The 12,965-nt window shown below is 46.2% G+C and overlaps 4 protein-coding genes across 6 annotated transcripts; 1 reads left to right on the forward strand and 3 right to left on the reverse strand.

Annotated features, from left to right (window-relative positions):
- Window positions 1–1,835: 1,835 nt before the first annotated feature.
- Window positions 1,836–3,488, reverse strand: LOC132259037 (dehydrodolichyl diphosphate synthase complex subunit Dhdds-like). Of its 2 annotated transcripts, none has more exons than XM_059756577.1 (2): window positions 2,608–3,488; window positions 1,836–2,334 (listed from the first exon to the last, which is right to left on the reverse strand). In XM_059756577.1, the coding sequence occupies exons 1-2, from the start codon at window positions 3,295–3,297 to the stop codon at window positions 2,065–2,067; spliced, it is 960 nt and encodes a 319-aa protein (XP_059612560.1). In that variant the 5' UTR covers window positions 3,298–3,488; the 3' UTR covers window positions 1,836–2,064. The 2 variants fall into 2 exon arrangements, with proteins under 2 accessions (XP_059612560.1, XP_059612561.1); XM_059756578.1 differs by having other exon boundaries at window positions 2,173–2,334; window positions 2,591–3,488.
- A 2,827-nt stretch (window positions 3,489–6,315) lies between these two features.
- LOC132259035 (F-box/WD repeat-containing protein 5) lies at window positions 6,316–8,832 on the reverse strand. The gene is made up of 5 exons (XM_059756573.1): window positions 8,500–8,832; window positions 8,214–8,371; window positions 6,883–8,138; window positions 6,669–6,819; window positions 6,316–6,611 (listed from the first exon to the last, which is right to left on the reverse strand). Exons 1-5 carry the CDS (start codon window positions 8,708–8,710, stop codon window positions 6,528–6,530), a joined length of 1,860 nt encoding a protein of 619 aa, XP_059612556.1. The 5' UTR covers window positions 8,711–8,832; the 3' UTR covers window positions 6,316–6,527.
- An 88-nt stretch (window positions 8,833–8,920) lies between these two features.
- LOC132259038 (deubiquitinase OTUD6B) lies at window positions 8,921–9,877 on the forward strand. Its single transcript, XM_059756579.1, has one exon. The coding sequence runs from the start codon at window positions 9,013–9,015 to the stop codon at window positions 9,862–9,864; it is 852 nt and encodes a 283-aa protein (XP_059612562.1). The 5' UTR covers window positions 8,921–9,012; the 3' UTR covers window positions 9,865–9,877.
- Window positions 9,876–12,355, reverse strand: LOC132259036 (lysine--tRNA ligase). Of its 2 annotated transcripts, none has more exons than XM_059756575.1 (4): window positions 12,181–12,355; window positions 11,409–11,913; window positions 10,234–11,322; window positions 9,876–10,091 (listed from the first exon to the last, which is right to left on the reverse strand). In XM_059756575.1, the coding sequence occupies exons 1-4, from the start codon at window positions 12,210–12,212 to the stop codon at window positions 9,999–10,001; spliced, it is 1,719 nt and encodes a 572-aa protein (XP_059612558.1). In that variant the 5' UTR covers window positions 12,213–12,355; the 3' UTR covers window positions 9,876–9,998. The 2 variants fall into 2 exon arrangements, with proteins under 2 accessions (XP_059612558.1, XP_059612557.1); XM_059756574.1 differs by lacking the exon at window positions 12,181–12,355 and adding an exon at window positions 11,980–12,155.
- Between the last annotated feature and the right edge of the window lie 610 nt (window positions 12,356–12,965).

The raw sequence follows: 12,965 nt of genomic DNA on the forward strand, positions 1-12,965 counted from the left end.
GATTGTAATTGAATTATCAAACTGTAAAACGTAAGAAGATTTTTGATAATTGAATTTTATGTTAAAGTATTGTGTGGAAAGTAAGCCTATTTCGCTCCCTCTCGGATTATTCGATTATTATTCTGAAAGCATTGGTATTGGTGTTTCGAATAAATGTTATGCAATTGACATTCACCCATTAATTCTGCTGTTGTTTAGGTGCAATTTCTGTAGGGGCGTGTATTCTATTGAACAAGAAACAAAAGCAGGAGTAAGTAATTATAGTAATTTTAATGAAAAACCACACTGTGTGTGTTAATTGTGCGTTAAAGTGAGAGCATGAAGAGGACAAAGTAATGCTTACACTTTACACTAAAAGTGAATTCAGAATCAATTCCTTTCACTGAATGTCCTCCACTTTACCATTAATCCACGTCCTTTTCACAGAGTGGCAAACAATCAATATCTAACTTGTTGGATACTTAATGTTTGCCTCGTGTTCTTCCGCGCGATTGCATTTGGGGGGAATTTTCAGCGAAATTTCCTCGCAAATCACCATGCAATTACCATATCAGTTAGATCGGTATCTCAGAGTGGCGTGAAAAGTATTTTATGGCCGGCAGATTAATTAGACTCCGCTAACCGGATGCGTTTTCGGGCCACCCAAATTTACTGGCGGTGGACTTTTTAGGAGAGTCATCGTAAGTAAGATTGGTGCGAGGGCTGTAGAATCAGGTCACAAAATTGCTCTTCGCTCAGTCTTTTTGCACTTGGTGAAAACGTGAGCCTCCGTGCGAGTTGGGTGGTCGCCACCCTCACTCCGTGCACGCCAGGGTGTATTTCTCCGTGGCGTACGCGATGGAAAAACAAACACCCACACAAGAACTCCTCGAAGGCACCATATCGCAGAGGACGATGTGCTAAAGAGACACCCAAAGCGGAGAATCGATCCCTTTGGCCACTACTCAACTCACTTGCTGCGCGTTTTTCACCGAGAAAATACCCTGTCGCTCCATGAATATCCAATGGGACTTTCTTGAGGACACTCTTTGGTCTCTTTGACGAATTTCGAGGAAAGTGTTGCACCTCAAGCGACAGCAAGGATCGACCGAAAGGGCAGAGCCGAGAGAGGCTTCTAAATTTTCTCAACACATTTCAGCACCATGCAGATAATTTTTCCACAAGCCACAAATTTTCTTTGAAAGAGCGATACAAACCAACAAGTGAGACGAGCGAGGATGTGTGTGAAATCCAGCCACATCAAACATTAATGTTCCTCTCGACGCCACTCTAGAGCACTTTTCCGCACAACGAGCAGCAGCAACGACTCTCCGCCACGAAGGTTTCACCGCGACTGATGGGAAATGCGTGCTCCTCTCCTGGCCAGAGGGAAATTTTCCACTCTCGCTGCGGCTCTCTCGCTCTCAGTCGCTGTGGCGGCCGGTGGCGGGCGGATTGCGGAGTACCCATCTTCCAAGGAGCACAACCCGGAGGCGAGGGCGCCAAGTCAACTGCGCAGAAATTTCAACCGAAAACACACAGTGGCGGACTCGCCAAATATTTGTCATGCACTCCGGCAAATTTCCCAGCCATTCTCGGCCACGAGGAATGGTATTTGCTCTGGGGCTTTGCCATTTAACTGTAGTGCGGAAAGGGATGCTGCTCAATGGCAAATAGAACGGCTCAAAAGTGAGGCAAAGGATGATGCCGTCAAGAGGCACGAATTCTCTGTCAATGGTATTCCAGTTGAAGTGGGATTTATTAGTCCGAAAAAGGTATATTTAAGGGTTGCGGAAGAATGCCTTGAAAGATTGTAGCTGCAATGCAAAAAACCTCAGCTTTTCATATCACACCCTCTAATTACTAAACCCATATTTGTTTGGCACATAAAATATTTGCTGTGTGAGTGAAAAGCGGGAAAGCTCTTCCTCATTGTGTTGTGAAACCAAATATTGCATTTCCATTATTCTATTTTTATGCCTTGTTCCCAGTCATGAGCTGCAACTCTTGTTTGAAGAGCCTCAGGCCACTCAAGTGCACTCTGTGCTCTCATTTGGTCTGCACGGTCGCTGTAAAAGGACACGTTTAAACTCCTCCTCCGGCTTCCCGCACCTTCACGTAGCGCTGGTAATTGTCCAGTAGGTACACTTCCCTCTTTATCCCCTCGTGTTTGTCCAAATAGTCGGTGGCTCTTTTAATATATTGACTCTCATCGATCACACTGTTCACTTTGACACCGTCGCTCCTGGGCAAGCGACCGCAATGTCGCTGAAAGTGTAGGAATATTTTCATCATGTCCCACAGCGTGACGGTTGGCCAGTGCTTAGGCAGGAAGGACAGCATCGCATCAGACGACTGTAACGAGAGAGAACGAGAGAGAGAGAGAGAGAGACAGTGGAAAATTAGAAAAATATGGAAATCAAATGAAATTTAGTGATTTATGATTATCCCCCGAATGCAAAGCATCAGCAATTCGTCCAGATGTTCCACCATTCGGCTTTCGAATGAATTCTTATGAGCGAATTTATTGAATTTCGTAATTGAAAGCGATGATTTATCACTAAATAATTATTTCATTGCTACTTGCGTGCCTTCGCAGGCACACACACACCTGTCGCCGAAATTTACCTCCCAGAGGAGAAAATCGCTGAGCCTCGTCTCGCCAGATGTTCGAATAAGGAGATCCACTGGATTGCAGTGATTTGTCAGGAGACTCCTTTCCACATCCTCCTCATCGATGCTCTCCGGCGACAGCAAATTGCTCTGCACCTCCTCGCAAACACCCCTGATTCCGCCCACAATATCGTCTCGACTTGTGTAGGCCACGGCAATGTTTATCCTGAAGCCATCGTTGTGTCTCGTCTTGATCTCCACCTCGTCAATCGCATCCCGAATGTCCTTTGGCAGCAAATTCACCCGACCAATCACGCGGACACGCACATTGTGCTTGATATACTCCAGTTCATGACGCCTCGCATGCGAAATGGCACAGCGAACCAGGGAGAAGAGGATGGACACTTCAGATCGTGTCCTCTTGAAATTCTCAATGCTGAACGCGTACACCGTGACTTCGGGCACGCGAAGCAGGAAGAGCCATCGAATCATGCGCTGAAGCATCTGGAATCCCTCCACGTGTCCCATCGGCAGAGGCAGATTCATCTCGCGAGCGAATCTACGATTTCCATCCATGATGAATGCCACATGCCGAGGGATTTTCCGCACAACCATCAGGTGTAAGAGGAAAATTTCAAAGTGATAGTGAAGCAAATTCAGCCACTTCTCGATTCTACTAAGCACATCACTGAGGATTACTTTCATTGCTCCAACCTGAAGCAACGCGTGACGATTAATACTGAAATTTGTCACTTGTTTCCACGTACTTATAATGCCATGAATTCCCTGAGTTTACTTGCCAGACAAATAAAAATGTACACCCAGGAAAAATTACGAGACACGACATGAAAAGATATCACACAGATTCCTCAAATAAGAAGCATGAATAATAAATTTTGCGCTGAGTATAAATGAAGTACATCGTATGCATTCATTGTCGCAGAAAGAGTTGAAGGTTGTCTTTCGGTAAATGAACAGGAGTTTAATGATGTCTCGTGTCACTATTTACTTCCAAATTTATACACTTTGAAGCAAGCATTGCAGAGCGTGTTTTGGTCATTAATCTAACCCCGTGAACTTTTCAAACAAGTTAAACATTCACACAAATTCTCGGACTTCAATGTTTTTCTCTTGTTTTCCAAAACATTCTCTCCTAACTACCGTCGAATCGTCTAATCTTCTATTTAATGACTGTTTTTGTGATTCTGCGTTCAATCAACTTAATCAAATTGCATTATTAATTATTCAGGAGTAAACAGAGTAAATAAGACGGAAATTCGACACAGTGCTTAAACACAGTAATCATGACTGTATTTTCCCACTATCACAAAAAGGGTCTGATAAGCGTGTCATCTGATACCCCAGAAAGCTTATCATTCAATAAAAAAAACTTCTTCCTCCTGAGTTGGTCTAGGAAGATAATTAAGCAACAGTCACTTCCCCGCCCAACTTCTGTCAACCAATTTCACTCTCATTCACTTCTCACACTTCATTTAACCTAATCAACGCGCTGCTCGTCTCATCAGCCTCTGAATGAGGGGCGACTCATCCCCCTCTGTCAGGCTCGGGAAAGACAACGTGTGGTTTTTTATATAGATCCACCGCACAGATAGTCCCCGACTTTTTGTGCATGACGCCCACCCCCGCGCTGCGGAACGTGCCATTCCAGGCAGAATCGATCAACGTCGTATAAATTTTCCACGCTCCAGCTCAGGCAAATGATGATGCGGAACGGGTACGCAGCGAGGGCTGGGAATATGAAAAGTGAAGAGAGCAGGAGTGAAATCATATTGAGGAGAAGTAAAACTGACTACGAAAGAGGCTGAGAGCATGTAAGGATTGAGGAAGGATTGAGGATTACAATTGATCCCGATTAATTTATTGGAAAATACCCCAGAAAAGCACTAAACTATTACTTTAGAGTGGGTTGTAAACTCTTTTTGGGGATAGTGGAAAAGTGGCGGTTATCTTGCTATTGTTGGGGAAATTTATGTGAATTGAGGAGAAAATGCTTCTTACCCTATTTCGTGGTTTTCGGCGCAGTATTACTAAAAATCCAATTCCGTCCCACGTAATAAATTGAATTTCGAGATAAAATGAGTAACTGGAAAATTTACATAACAGTCATGGTTGAGGAAATAAGCACGTATGAAAAAAAAAGTTCTTCTGGTCACTCACTTTTTCCAAAATCTGATACTATGCCTATTTTATCCACTTGCTTTAAAATCCTCAGTGAATCTCCTCTCAAGCCAGCTCTAATAAGTCCTTCGGTTTTCATCTCTCCAGAATTTCCATGCACTTTAAAATCAGACGCTATATTAATGTCTTGAGATGCTGTCGAATATGTCTCAGATGGGAAACAGTGAACAGCGACTAATATCTGTGATTTTATTGTTCATAAACCATCATAATTACTCGTTGCGCGTGAAAGCGTGTTGCGGAAGTGAAATTCTCATGCGACACCATGATTTGAGATTATTATTGTATTTCTCGTAACCACGCTCCGAGGGAGTGATGATAATTCAATTTGCAAGACTAAAAGTAAACACCCCACGGCTCACCCCGTCGTGATTCCGCCACCCTCTGGAGATCATCTCCTCAGCGTCATCCTTTATTGTGGCGCAAATTTCATAAATTGGTTTTATCACACGCTCGTATTGATTTTATTTTATTTCCGGATAATGTGTGACTGAGGATGTCCGCCCGATGGGAGGCGCCAGAAGAATGGTTCTACAAAGCCGGAATTTGTTATCTGTTATTTGATGAACTCTCATATTGACTTCCGCTTGGAATCAAGTGTACAGAAAGGAAGAGGTTGCGAGAGGTCGAGCCTATAAATGAGGGTGAAAAAAAGCGTCTATTTCACCGTGTCAAGTGAGAGTGTCTCGTGCAAACCCGCCCTCATCTTCCAAGTGGAGCGGCACGAGAGAAAATTGAACTTCTCCCCCTGCTCTCTGTGGAGGCAGCATTGAAGGCTACAGGACTGTTTCATGCTCTAATTGAGGTACAACCACTTTTCAGCTTGCCCTGGAAAAAAAGATGAGATTGTTCAAGTAATAATGCACAGACGTACAATGCAGATGCCAAATCTCCTTATGTTCATCCCTCCTCACGGCTGGCCTGAGTGGGTGGGAAAGATAAATTGCGAAAAAATAACAATGAACCAACAAATAGCGCGATCTACGTGAATGTGACATCATTATGCTGGGCGGTGTGAGTCACATATTCTTTCTCCCTTCGTTCGTCGGAACACTTCTGCCTGGATCCGTCTTCTGGCGAGGTACAAAGCTGAATACGGAATGATGATGACAATGACGAATGTCTTACGTCCTCCCCACAATCACACCACCGAAAGGAATTCCCATCTCAACCTCGTTTTCGGGTGATTGAAGGTGTCATTCCCACCCACTGTGTGAGAACTACACCATGTCTATGCTATCTGTGTACATATAACGACGACAATTCAAAAGTCTCACACGGAAAATTGGATGTGTGATACACATTGAGGGATGACTTTTCAAACGCAAAGACAATATGTTCGCCTTTCTCCCCATTCATCCACTGAGGTGAAGAAAAAATATTGATTCGCCTTAAATTTCATCACTCACGAAGTTAATATAAACGATATAAACTACATTCAAAGACAATTTCACTTCAGCACAGCACTTTTCGTTGGCATTACGTGTGTTTTCTTGGCAAAGCCTTGCCATTGAAACAAATATGTGATATTTTTGTTCAATTTTGATTTCTTCAACGTCTTGCATTTTTCACAGAATTGATGTGTCGGTCATAAGCACAGTGCTTACATACGTATAGAGAATTTAACCCTTGAAAGAAGTGCGCAAATTCGTGGCCCAAAGGAATTTTGTAGAACTTTTTTGGCATTTCGCGTACTTCTTCCACGAATTAAGTGATTAAATTACTATAACAACTCCCTACTTAATAAGTGTCCTAAATTCAACTGCACGACGCTTTGTTTCCAAGTTGAGAGATTTGGCTTTTTCCACAGATCTCCACACCTGCAAATGAGTCGAGAGTGAGTTGAGCGCGTCATGACGGTGCTTGAACGGGTTCACCTTGATTTTGTAATCATCACTGGTAGTAACAAGCATTTCATTGTCCCTAGGATTGAAGGCGACACTGTTGACCACCTCAGTGTGCTGATACTTCGCCAAGCAGACTCCGTAGAATCGATCCCACAGATAAGCATGCATATCCTCAGCGCCACTGAAGAGAAACATTCTCAGACAAATTCTATCTAGATAATACACACAGAAAATCCTTTCTGACCTGGCCACGTAGTTTTCACAGACATCCAAAAAGATGAAAAAGCAATCCGTGTTCGGTGTGTACGCCTTGTGAGCTCTCAGCATTGTTCCCACTCTCTTGAGAGTGGCGAGATCTATCACGTGAATATCAATCTCCTGGGCGATCGGGGGCGGTTCCATGGGATTTGTGATGACATAGTCCTTGGGCCATGGTCGGCTGTTCACATACAAATACCTGTGATCGGGACTGAGTCCCATTCCGATGATATGTCCATGCAGATCTATCAATTTATCCACCTTGTCAAATCTATCCGCCACTGCTTCATAGTTCTGCCAGTCATGCTCCACTCTCGGCTCATTGGCCAACTTCTCCCTGATCCGCTGGGCAATGCGCTCCTTTAAGGACGGTCCCAGATCGAGCTTCTTGGGGAAGTTCACATTTTTAATGCGTTTGAAGCCAATCTGATGCGGCGTGTAAGTTTTCGAGCCCAGTGAGAAGATCAAATATTTTGGACAGAGATTCTCCAAGTCCTCGCCGTCCTCCTCGAACAAGTCCTCATCGTCGTCATCGAAGCAGTCATCGGAGAGATAATCACAGTGGCTGTCCTCGTACTCCCGCCGAAACTCGTCGCTGTAGTGAATGGGACTGGCGTAGTCGAGATTGGCCAGCGGCTGGTAAGGGATGTCCACGCTGTCCATGTGGTGGGAACTCGTGCTCGGACAGGGGCCGCCCATTTTCGTGTGTGATACCGGATTGCCGGCGCACTTGTCCTCCTCGACAGACGTCGATGGATCCAGGAAGACTTCAGAGGGCCCGGCACCCTTCTCCTCAGTCTCTTCGTCCTCCAGCCACGGGCAATTGGCTATCATCACAGCTCTGATGGAGCTTCCGTTGCGATTGTAGAACTTGTAGAGTTGGTTCATTATTGGCACATGTTCCGAGTCGATTTCCTGGTTGGCCTTGTTCAACCAGAGAATGGAAGTGCTGACGAGGTGCGCGAGCCAGTGAATGTCGCCGGAGATGAGAAACTGATCACTGAACCACGTACCAAAGATGTCATAGGGACGATTGAGAATCCGGCAGCGCAACTGTGAGTCCGTCTGGACACTGAACACGGCGATCTCGCCGGAAGACGTTTGTGGAGAGCCAAAGTGAACTCCCGATACCAGCAGGAGTGTGTCACTCTGGTTGAACTGTGAGTACTGGGTGTACTTCCAGCTGAAGTGCTTCATGTTGTGCGAGAAGACCGTCTTGGTGGGGTAAGACGACGTCCACACCTGCAATAATTTGAACCGCATCCAAGAAGTTAAGCATCTCCCTTGGCGCTCTTGGCACAAGATAGCTACACTCACAATCACAAAGCCGTCCTTGGAGCAGGTGGCGAAGTACTTCCCATTGTGTGAGAAGCTCACGTGCAGCACCTGGTGGGTGTGCTCTGTAAGGACGTCCGTGAGCACCATCGGGATGTTGTTGGTGAGGCGCTTGAACTCTGAACTCCATGACTCGGCGCCTTGCGGAGAGACAGAACAAAGAGAAAAAGATGTGAAAATTGCCCAAAAATGGAAGCTGCTTGAAGGACTTCCGGTTAGTTGACTACTCAACAAAGAACCACTTTCGTTTTGTGGTCTTTCGCAATACCTGGCTTCAGGCCAATGTTTCTGTCGACTTTGAAATCCCGATTGAAGAGCTTGCGCCACAGATAGTCATCTCTGGAGATGTCACACCAGCGACGACATGTCTCACCAGCATTCAGGATCTCCCTGGGCGTCAGCAGGAAGAAGATCTTGAGGAGAATTGGCTCCGGGATGAGATGCCAGTTGGAGTACATCTCCTCCTGCTCACTCTCCATCGTCACACACACACAATAGTTCCCTATTTGTAACTCTCTGCACTTCCTCGTCACTCCTATTGGCACATCCTCGAGGGAGAAGCCACACAATCCCTAAGCGAACTGGGCCAGAGTTGTGAAAATGCCCAACGACACAGAGCGACTTGTCAATGCACAGGTGAAAATCAGCTGTTTAGACGAGGGAAGGGAGGCAGCTTCCATTCTCCGCTGTGCTGGTCCGCTTCCCCTCTTCTGTCGTCGAAAGCAGGGCCGCTCGCAGCGGACGTTTATACCAGTGCCGTCAGGAGGAAAATCCAGTGAAAATGAGTGACACGGAGGAAAATGATATCCACGCCAGGCACCGGAAGGAGCGTAAGGAGATGCAGGCGAAGATTCAGGAGCTGAAGAAGGCGTCTAAGAGTGATAAGAAGAAGAAGAAGGAGAGCCTCGAGGAGATCGCTAGACTCGAGAGTGAATTGGATGAGAGACACGCTGCCGAGTTGAACGGCATCAATCGGGAGCACAAGGAGCGGAAGGAGTCCGAGTCCACAGATCCTGAGGAGAGTCATGACAAGAAGAGTCGCCTGTCCAAGGCACAGCGTCGCCGAGAGAAGAAAGAGAAGGAGGAGCGTGATCGAGAGGCAATGATTCTGGCCGCGGAGGCTCTGAATATCAACACTGCCCGTCAGCAGGAGTGCACTGCCATCCGCCAGCTGTTGCAGGCTCGGAAGCTGGCCATGCACGAAATCCCCTCTGACGGGAATTGCCTGTACAATGCGGTGAATCACCAATTGACAGTGACCGGCCGGAAGGCACTGGATGTCACTCGACTGAGAGGTTTAACGGCTGACTACATCTTCGCCAACAAGGACTCCCTCCTGCTGTACATGACCAACCAAGAGACGAACAATCCGCTCACAGACGCGGAATTCAGCAAATACTGCGACTCCGTGAAGAACACCGCAGCCTGGGGAGGCCAGATCGAGATCAAAGCACTGTCGCACAGTCTTCACGTGCCCATCGAAGTTATCCAGGCCGCAGGCCCACCCACCGTCCAGGGAGACACTGAGTTCGAAGGCCCCAATCTCGTACTGACGTACCACCGCCACATGTACAGCCTCGGAGAGCACTTCAACTCCACCAAGGTCGCTCCCGACACTCCCGAGGACAACTAACCAACCCACCATTGTGATGTTTCTCAAGCAACTACGCAGTAATCGTCTTATTGGCTCATCATCCGGACAAAGATACAACCGCAGGAATCACTCGGGAATACATTTGAAATAAGTTACGGCTGATGAGATCAAATCTACTGCTTTTGCTCCTCCTTGGCGGCCTCCTCAGCGTTCTGAGCACCCTTATTGGGATCGTCTGGCTTCATTGCCGGGAAGAAGAGAACCTCCTGGAGAGAAAACACACAATTCATCAATTTTTTATGGGTATTTTGTAGTCATTTGTGACAATATACTCAGCAAAATACCAATGTTTACAGGATTCAAGATCACACATTAACTATTGAAAGAAATAATTAAATAAAGTCTCACCTTGATGTTATTGGAGTCTGTGAGGAACATCGCTAGCCTGTCAATGCCCATGCCCCATCCTCCCGTCGGTGGCATTCCGTATTCCAGGGCCGTGCAGAAGTTCTCGTCCACAAGTTGAGCCTCATCGTCTCCCGCCGCCTTGTCGTTGGCCTGCTGGGCGAATCTCTCGCGCTGTACCAGCGGATCGTTCAATTCCGTGTACGCATTGCAGACCTCCTTCTTCATTATGAACAGCTCAAAGCGCTCCGTGAGACCCTTCTGCGCCCTGTGGTACTTCGCCAGTGGGCTCATGATCTGCGGATGGTCACAGATGAAAGTCGGATTGATGCACTTCTCCTCGAGGAACTCGCCCACGAGTTTATCCAGCAGACGAGCCGACGTCCTAGGCGCTGGACACTCAACCTGATGCTTCTCGCACAGGCGACTCAGGAAGTTGTTGGTTTCCGGTGTGGCGAAAGTATTAGCGGCTGGGAATTTCTCCTTTAGCACCTCCTCAAGACTCGATATCATAGAGATTCGCCTGAATGGGGGCGTGAAATCGATTTCCAGCTCTTCTCCCTCTGCTCCATTCGGATGGTACTTGACTTTGTAGCCGCCGAAGATGGACTTCACCATCCCAGACACAAGCTTCTCCGTGATCTCAATCAAATCATTATAGTCCGCGTACGCCATATAAAATTCACACGTTGTGAATTCTGGATTATGCGTGAGATCGATGCCCTCATTTCGAAACTGCCTGCCAATCTCATACACCCTGTCCAGACCACCAACAATCAGCATCTTGTGGTACAGTTCAGGAGCAATCCTCATGTAGAGATCCATGTTCAGCTCATTGTGATGCGTCACGAAAGGCTTCGCTGTGGCTCCACCCGCGATCATATTCATCATAGGCGTCTCCACTTCCAGGAAGCCCTGACTATCGAAGAACTGCCGGATGTAGGAGACAATCTTGGCGCGAGTGTAGAAGATCTGACGCACACGATTGTTCAGAATCAGATCCAAATATCGCTGTCGGAAGCGTGTCTCCTTGTCCTTGAGCCCAAAGTGCATGTGAGGCAGCATATGAAGACACGGAGAGAGCAGCTTCACCTGGAAAGGTGCAAAAACACCTTCAGACCTATTACTCACACACTTTATCTGATGCAATACAGAGATTGCATCAGAATTCAACTCACCCGCTTGGGCATGATGGACAGTTCGCCCTTCTTAGTCTTTCCAGGGCATCCATTCACCCCAATAATATCTCCTCGCCTGACTCTTCCCGTCTCCTCCGCAAAGTCCTGCTCATTCTCATACATCTTTGCATTGGCCATCACCTGAAGCTTCACGCCTTCACCTCGCAAGTCGAAGAAAATGAGTTTGGCGCCAGATTCGCGGATGGCATGCACCCTTCCAGCCACGCTCAACTGCACATCCTCCAGTACTTCTCCGTCCGTGAGATTGGAGTACTTCTCAATAAACTCCTCCAGAGAGATGCTCACGTGAAACTTGTGAGGATAGGGATCAGTCTCTGGGCGCTGCTTCAGTTCCGCCACAGCCGCTGTCCTGAGCTTGAAGTACTCATTCGGAGAGATTTCCTCCTCATTCACCTTCTCAGGTTTCTTCACTGCAGGCGCAGCGGCTGCCTTTTCCGCCTTCTCCTTGGCCTTCTGTTCCATCTTCTGCCGGCGCTTCTGTTCACTGCAAAGGGAAGACACAGGGAAGGAATGAGAATTCTCCGGAACGGCAGCATAACCTCAAATTTACATGGTAAGCGATGTGAAAATCAATCTATTGGGTGGATTTTTGTTCATAATTTTCGCCAAACTCATCAACTGCGACCGAGCGGTGAGGATATTCAGCATTGGACGCATCTCGATGGGCAGGTGAGTTGTATAAATCTTTACACGTGTCGCAAAGTGCAAAAAAATTGCATTGAATGGGAAAATCACTATGAAAATGCCTTACTTCTTCGACAATTGTTCACCACCGTCGCTCATTGCTACACACTTTACTACACAGTACGATAATTTAGTAATAAATAAAGATTAATACGAGGGAATATCAGTATTTCCTCACGCGTTTCTGCCGAAAAAACGCAACCAGAATGAATGAATGGCGATTGTCAGCTTCCCAGTTTGCTTGTGCCAGAAACTTATAAGAAACGCGTTTGCGATCTGTAAGCGGTACGCAAACTTATGCGCGCATAAATTTGAAACTTCATAATTATTTTCTCGTCCAACAGCATTTGTTGTGCATGAAAATGAAAAATACTCTGATTTTCCTATTTCTAAATAGTAGTTTTACAATTTGCGTATATTTTAAAGTGATAACGATGAAAAATTTCATTATTCATGTGTGAAATGGAAAAATTGTAATTTGGCGCCCTAAATCCAAAGCTATCCTGGAAATTGTGATCCCTTATAATATTCTCCCTTGTTCTCATTCGAAGAATTCGAAGTCTCAGATAGGCTGAAGCTTATGAAAATCTTCTGACTTATCAGCAACTTCGTCTGCAGTTACATGGAATCAGGTAAGCTTTTGATATGTGATTTGGCTACTTTGATTCCGGCAGAGAAACTCATATTCAGCACAAAATTCTGATTAATTTCCTAAGAACTGCATTCTAGGTGTGAAAGGGATCAAAATATATGTTATTTTCATAATCAATCACATTTCAAGGTCAAGTTTACTCCTGATCCTAGATCAAGTCCGATATCCCAGAGCCCAACATCTAGCCAAACGTAGCAAAC

The sequence above is a fragment of the Phlebotomus argentipes genome, unplaced genomic scaffold (genome assembly GCF_947086385.1).
Source record: "Phlebotomus argentipes unplaced genomic scaffold, Phlebotomus argentipes genome assembly scaffold_18, whole genome shotgun sequence".
In the NCBI taxonomy this organism is placed as follows: domain Eukaryota; kingdom Metazoa; phylum Arthropoda; class Insecta; order Diptera; family Psychodidae; genus Phlebotomus; species Phlebotomus argentipes.